The sequence below is a fragment of the Gymnoscopelus microlampas genome, assembly GCF_963454915.1.
Source record: "Gymnoscopelus microlampas genome assembly, chromosome: 2".
NCBI classification, from domain to species: domain Eukaryota; kingdom Metazoa; phylum Chordata; class Actinopteri; order Myctophiformes; family Myctophidae; genus Gymnoscopelus; species Gymnoscopelus microlampas.
In genome coordinates, this window is record NC_139939.1 from 41,163,998 (window position 1) to 41,171,771 (window position 7,774).

At 42.3% G+C, this 7,774-nt stretch overlaps 1 protein-coding gene across 1 annotated transcript; it reads left to right on the forward strand.

Moving 5' to 3' along the window:
• Positions 1-660: 660 nt before the first annotated feature.
• Positions 661-7,774, forward strand: kpna7 (karyopherin alpha 7 (importin alpha 8); the record flags this gene model as incomplete). The annotated part of the gene is made up of 13 exons (XM_084071365.1): positions 661-729; positions 1,306-1,440; positions 1,525-1,613; positions 2,109-2,277; positions 2,490-2,589; positions 2,744-2,826; positions 2,936-3,022; positions 3,120-3,296; positions 3,648-3,881; positions 4,098-4,280; positions 4,619-4,765; positions 7,243-7,326; positions 7,685-7,774. The coding sequence occupies 13 exons, from the start codon at positions 661-663 to the stop codon at positions 7,772-7,774; spliced, it is 1,647 nt and encodes a 548-aa protein (XP_083927491.1).

Consider the following 7,774-nt stretch of genomic DNA (forward strand, 5'->3'; position numbering starts at 1 on the left):
CACACACACACACATGCGTGTGCGCACTGCAGGCACATGCACACAAACATGCTTAATGTATTTATGCATCACTCACACAACGTACAATGCATGTGCGCTAGTAGTTATGTAATGCTCAGGGTTCAAGGGGAAACTTTTTCTGTAGACCTTGGTAATGCTGCCCTCTATCGTCAAAGACACTACATAGACCTAACACATAGGCTACACGGATTCACACTCAAAAAGAAAAATCACAGCTTTATTACCTTTTGCATGGCGTTTGTTTGGTCATCATTCCATGGAGGTAAATCGTGGTTCTTCTATTCTTCTATTCTATTGAATTCCGGACTTTTACTTGAAACAGAGTATTTCTACATTGCAATATTGATACTTTTACTTAAAGTACAAAATGTGAGTAAGATAGGCTACTTCAGTTCTTTCCTCCGAGGTGGAAAGACTGGTGATGCGAGGTGTACAGTTCTTCCATCACTGGAGGTTTAGTTGCTGGTTCTTGGATCACTGAGGTACGTGCGCTGATTAGCAGCAGGGGGGCGTTGCAAAAATCATTGCTAATTACATTCACCTGACACCCAGTGGCCCTATTAAAGCTCTAACTCACAATGTCTAAAAAGATCAGATTGATTTTCAGTTTAGTGCTCAGGTCTATCTCTAAGGTCCACCATGCCCACCAAGAACGTTACTGCAGATGATCGCATCTCTAAATTCAAAAACAAGGGAAAGGATCCCACCGTAAGTTGCCATGTGAATGATATTAACCTGCTTAACAGTGGTGGAAGAAGTACTCACATGTTCTACTTGTGTAAACGTATCAATACCGCCATGTAGACATGGGCTACTCTGTTGCAAGTAAAAGTGCGTATTCAAAATTGACTTCGAATAAAAGTACCAAAGTATTGGCATCAACATTTTGGTTTACTTTAAGTAGGCTACTCATTATGCAGACTGTCCCACAAGTTTCCAAACGTATAAAACCCTTTGAAAATAGCAGATCTACAAGCTCCTTGTGAGCTTGTCGATCGGCTATTTTCAAATGGCCAAAGTGTATATAGGGCATATTGCTGAAGTGATTAGTGTATGTTTTGTAGTGTGTACAAGTCAACTAACATTTTCAAATAATTTTAGTAGAATTAAAGTACAATATTTGCCTCTGAGATGTAAAAGTATTAACTTGGAAGTAAGTAAAATGCATCAAAAGTACAGTACTTGAGTAAATGTACTTAGTTACTTTCCACCACTGCTGCTTAATACAAGGGTTGGATAACTCGTATCGATCATAACTGTCATTTACATCTTGTCTGCACGCAGAAACTTCGGGAGAAGAGGATCAATGACATCGTGGAGCTGCGGAAAGCTCAGAAAAACGAGAACTTTCAGAAGCGCAGAAACATCTCTCTGCCTGATGAGAATGCCCTGTCACCTGATCACACCACCGGGCAAAATGTCAGTTATTGGCACTTTTTATAATTCACACCTCGTTAGTGTAAATCAGATCATTAAATTATATAAACTTTCTGTCATTTTTAGGAGCTATCCATGATGACTCTGGAGGATATCATTGGAGCTGTTAACAGCGACTGCAAGGAGATGCAAGCTCGAGGTTGTCAGGCAGCCAGGTAAGATGCAATACTGTCTGCTGTGCTGTAGGCTTAGTGTCTAACCGCCTTAGGCAGTTTAGTTATTGGTCAAAAGGTAGCTGGCATGACAAGACTTCACATTTTGGGATCATGCCTATGGTTTACCTCATGAAGGCTGTAGACTTAAAGGAGTAGTTCACGCCAAAAAAATACTTATTTTCTATCAATTACACACCCCATGGAGATTTTTGTTTGTCGCATTCCTGAGCCAATAATTTGATCAGGAATGCAAAAAATCTCAAGGCTTCATGGGGTCTGTAATTGATAGAAAATTAGTCTTTTTTTTTGGGGGGGGGGGGGGGTGAACTATTCAAGGGCCCCTAGAGCATGGACTGGTGTTTATGAGCCTAAGAAATGATCATAGTTTTGGAAATTAAGTGAAAATGTAACTTAACTTCTCTTTTTTTTGGTCCATTCCTGATTTCCATTGCCTGGTAAAGGCTAATCCTAACCAATTCTGTCGTCCTCCCCCAGGAAGCTGCTCTCACGGGAGAAAGACCCTCCCCTGAAGGAGGTTGTAGATGCAGGATTGCTGACCCGTTTCGTAGAGTTCCTGGGAATGGATGATGATCTCCTCTTGCAGTTTGAAGCAGCCTGGGCTCTCACCAACATCGCATCTGGAACCTCATGGCATACACAACAGGTGCATAATCACATGTACCTCACTTAGCTGTGTTGATGGCTTTGTGGCCTACTGTGTCTGTGGGACCACCACACTATAGAGTTAGAGAATATAGTTATTTACCTCAAAAGCAGGGCTTGTTGAATCTATAAAGCTTCATGCAAACTGATGCTTTTTTTAGGGTATGAGGTTTATTTTCCAATAGCAAGCTGAAACAAATGGTCTGTTTGCAGGTGGTGGAGCATGGAGCTGTGCCAGTGTTTATCTCCCTGCTGGCTTCACCACATCTGCACATCAGCGAACAAGCTGTCTGGGCTCTAGGGAACATTGCTGGTAAAGATGACCTTTAAAAATGCATCTGCACTAGAACCATCTCTGGGTGGATGAAATGGACTGGAAAGGGGATAAAAGGTTTATCTATCCTGATGACAGGTTTTCATCAAATGGCATGTTGGATGTGTAGCCACTCTTTTTATTCTTTTCTCAGGTGATGGTCCGGCTTATAGAGATGCCTTGATCAACTGTAATGTCCTGCCAGCATTGCTGTCCCGGATAACTCCTGAAACCCCTGTAAGTTGAGTTTGAAATTTAGAGCAGTAGTTGCTTGAAAATGTATGTTTTAATGGCTGTGGGCTTTATAAAGGACATAACGTGACAATTTTAAACCGTATTCTTCCAGGTGGGTTACCTGCGCAACCTGACTTGGACACTGTCTAACTTGTGCCGGCACAAGAATCCATTTCCACCCCTGTCTGCAGTCCAGCAGGTAACGGATGCATTTACATATTTGTGGCTCAAGACATACCCTGTCCCTGTGTTATGGACCTACACAGAGGTTTCATGTTACTATGGTCCTCCACCAGGTACTACCGGCTGTGACCCAGCTGCTGCACCTCAGTGATAAAGATGTTCTTGCCGATGCCTGCTGGGCTGTCTCCTACCTCACAGATGGTTCCAATGACCGCATTGACATTGTGGTCCAAACCGGCGTAGTTTCTCGACTGGTGGCCCTTATGGGGCATAAGGAGCTCAGTGTGTTGGTAATGTTTCTCAGGATGAATTTTATTGTTGGTGTACTGAAGTTTGACTGGGGCTTATTCAAAAGACTTGCATCAGCATGACATTCTTGTAGTCATGTCAGTTGTTGGTGAATAACACATTTGCTTTCTTTGGTAGTTGCTGGTCAGGAAATTGTGGCCGAATATAGCTTGATATACTGTAGCTAAATTTGAAACTAACTTGATTGAGGCCGCTTCAGAAGACTACAGTACCAGTAAAATGGAAGTGTTCTTTCAATGACACGCAGGCTTAAATGCTTTGGTAAAATTTGTTTTGTACCATAAATGCTGATTTTGGTGGCTCAGTACTGCTTGATGTCCATCAATCTCCAGGTTCCAGCACTGCGCTGCATTGGGAACATAGTGAGTGGATCAGATGTACAGACCCAGGCAGCCATTGATGCTGATGTTCTGACTGTCCTGCCTCAACTGCTGAGGAACCCTAAGACCAGTGTGCAGAAGGAGGCGGCATGGGCCTTGTCCAACATTGCAGCAGGGTCATGCCTGCAAATTCAACAAATCATCACCTGTGGCTTACTACCCCCACTGGTACACGTCCTCAGAAATGTAAGCGCACCAATAGTTGAGAAATGTACACTTTATCTTGAAATGTAATTTGGCTTGTATTAAATGCAAAGGTTAATTGAGTTTAGTGCCATTGTAAGGGCTAGACTGCTCTGTAAGCAACACAGCTGCAACTACTAAAATGGCTGTGTGGATTTAGGGTTGACCAACGGTTGATAATGAATTGAATGTTTGACAAAGTTGAGTCATTTCTTTCAGGGGGACTTCAAAACTCAAAGGGAGGCAGTGTGGGCAGTCACCAACTTCACCAGTGGGGGCACTGTGGAGCAGGTGGTGCAGCTGGTTCAGAGTGGAGCCCTGGAGGCCATCATTGACCTGCTGCAAGTCAAAGATTCCAAAACTATCCTGGTTATTCTGGATTGCATCAGCAACATCTTCTTGGTAAGAAGACAGGGCAGTTTTCAGGCTAGGTCTTCGGGAGTCTCAAATGCAGTCTTACTGTACTGTTTCTTTGCTTAATTTATACACTCGATGTCTCTTGCCAAATAACTTATTTTCAAGCTAGGCTTTTAGTGTGAACTTGTGTGCTCCAGCGACGTAGTGTGACTACTTGATTCATGCTCTACTAAAGTGGGCAATGTCTACTAAAGAGTAGTCTGATTATTGCAGCTGTCATGGGCCCCAGGCCATGAAACACAATGGTGGAAAAAACTAATTGTGCACTCTCCACTGCAAGAACATGATTTACTGATGTGAGCTGTTACATTTTGCTCTTAAAGGCAGCTGAGAAGCTGGGAGAGACTGAGAAACTGTGCCTGCTGGTTGAAGAACTCGGTGGGCTGGATCGTTTAGAGATGCTGCAGAACCATGATAATGACATGGTCTACCAAGCTGCACACGGCCTCATCGAAAGGTTCTTCGCTGACGTGAGTGCTTACATTTTAAAATTCTATTAAAAACAAACGGCTCTGAGCAAACTGCTCTGAGCTTGTGTCAATTGTAAGCTTGTATATTGGCTATTTACACTAAGCTATAAAATGGGGGGGGGGGGGGGGGGGCTTACGTGGTTATATTTTCTACTAAGTGACACTTGATGAAACTTGACATTCGAGCGTCTTAAAGTGGGAGACCTGCTTAGTCACTCAACTAATAGCATCTATTGTGCTGTAAAAGAACATGCTTTTTATGCCAACATTGTTTCACTTCTATTCTAGGATGAAGTTGAGGGGGTGAAGACGACGGCAACGGAGACTGAATTTGTGTTCAAGGGTCCTGAGCTTGAGAAGTCCTTTGAATTTTAAAATGGCAACACATTATTAAAAATTAAAAGATTTTGTAACGCAACTGTCTCTGGAAATTGCTTTATTGTGTGACAGTTAAAGGAGAGCTTAACCCATTTTCAATTATCTTAACATGGCACAATTTCCATATACTCGCTCTGCGTCTTGGAGGGCAATGGACAGTACAGAACCTACTACCAATGATGTCATCGATGGGGATTCCAAGCTAATAAAATAACAGCCCTTCTCTTCCTGGAAAGTTGTGTAACTAGTGGGCATGTGCCCTTTTCTGAGGCACAGAATGGATAGACATGGCGCTCTCATAATTATATATGATGGGTTGATGTAGTCTTAACTACATACACATAGTGGGTGTTAATGCAGATGACCAGTTGTCAAAATGGTCTATTGCAAAAAATCAATGGGAGGGAGATTTGGGGACACGGATCTCTAATGATGTTTGGAGGGACACCTTGGATAGAATACCCTCTTCAATTAGCCTAAGACATACTACCATTCAGTTTAGGATTATGCATCGCCTCCACTAGTGAGTAAAACTAGCTAAATTTGTGCCTGACATGGATCCAATATGTGATCGTTGCAGACAAGATCAAGCCACTCTTGCACATGCATTCTGGTTTTGTCCAAAGTTATTCACATTCTGGTAATTAATACTTAACCTTAAGTGTTATAAGTGCTCATAGAACCTTCTGCTTCTATTGCAGTGTTTGGAGTTGTTCCACAAAGAGATGATGTACAACTTAGTTGCCAAGAAAGGAATATGATAGCCTTTGCATCCCTTTTGGCTAGGCGTCTGATACTGCTTAAATGGAAATAGACATTCCCACCAACTTTCAAATCATGGGTTCATGATATTATGCATCACTTGACTTTGGAGAAAATGTGCTACTCAGCAAGAGGATGTGCTCTGACATTTTACACCACCTGGCAACCAGGTGGTGTATTTGAATTTTTCTTTGACTATATTTTTCATTGCAATGTGTCTTGTTTGTATTGTCTTTTGTGTTAATGGTACAATAAGATACCAGGGTTGTGGCTCTTTTGGAGCAGGAACTTTGGGGGGGGGGTAACATGTTTTTGTATGCTTTATGTTATTGACCTGTATGAAAATATTAAATAAAGAAACCTTGAACAAAAAAAATAATCTAGTGCAAATTAACAGGCAGTTGGAAGTGAGTGGTTACAAATATTTCGTCTGCTGACATGAACCATGTATTTTAGAAATGGCCCCATGTAATAAAAAAAATCTGCCTTTGTCGTGGCCAAAATTGGGATGCCAGAGAAACCAGTATTGGATATTCTGAAGCAATGGGCCGTGTTGACCTGGTCATAAATGCCTAGTCCACACTGCCCCCCAATTTCAACAAAGGTGTTGACATGCAGTTACATTTTTACTCAAACATAACATGCTCTTGGTCACATGTAGTGTGTGTGTAAGTTACTGTATTGTAAACTGATATTGTAAACTGAAGATGCACAGCAGGGAGGTAGACATGACTGGTTGTAGGCTTTATACACAAATGCACTAATTGTGTACATACTGTAATGTGTCTATGGAACGAAAACGATTCCTCATTTACTTAAATGAACAAGCATTGTACATAAGATGGCGTAAAGCTTAGAATATGGGGACAGCAGAGTTGAAGAATAACTGAGCATGAAAAGGGTGAACAATAAAACTAAATGTTTTGGTTTGAACTGATTGAAAATAACTTAACACCTACAGGATATAAAATAATTTTATAAGTGATACTGGTAAATTCAAAATAGTATTCTGTGGCACCCCTGGACTGGCGTCACAGCACCCACTTTGAGAAACCCTGCCTGCCATAACCAACCGTGGCTCATTTTCTTTCATTTGGGCTGTCCGGTAATGTTTCAGACAATGTTTTGATGTTTTCATCAGCACTCTCTGGTGGACAGAGTTGTTGAGTGTGTACAACACTGAAACTCTTGTCACTCTCTTTGCAATGGAAGGGTTTTTCTCCGGAGTGGATACGTTGGTGTCTCTTCATATTACCCATGTCGTTGAAACTCTTGCCACACTGTTGACATTTGAAAGGTTTTTCTCCATCGTTGTGGACACGCTGGTGTCTCTTTAGACTACCCAACTCATTGAAGCTCTGGTCACACTGTCTACAATGGAAGGGCTTCTCTCCGGTATGGAGACGCTGGTGTGTCCTCAGGTGAGTTAACTGACTGAAACTCTTGGCACACTGCGTGCAACTGAAGGGTTTCTCTCCAGTGTGAAGCCGCTGGTGTGTCTTCAGGTTACTCAACAAACTGAATCTCTTGGCGCACTGCGCACAGTGGAAAGGTTTTTCTCCAGTGTGGACATACTGGTGTCTGTTTAGAGTACCTAAATGAGTGAAACTCTTGTCACAATGTTTACAAATGTGCTTTTGCCTTTCGGTTGTATCACCTGGTTTCTGGCTGGTTACAGAGATAGTGATTTGTTCAATGCCTGCTGAGGGGATCTGTCCATTCCTTAGCATCTGGCAGTATAGTTTGTTGTGGCTCCTCTTGATGTGTTTGTGGAGGAAGACCAGAGACGTGAAGGCGTATGTACACTCAGAACAGGAGAACTGGGTCTGGGAGGACTGGGACCTCACTCCTTCCAAGAGCGGCGGTTGA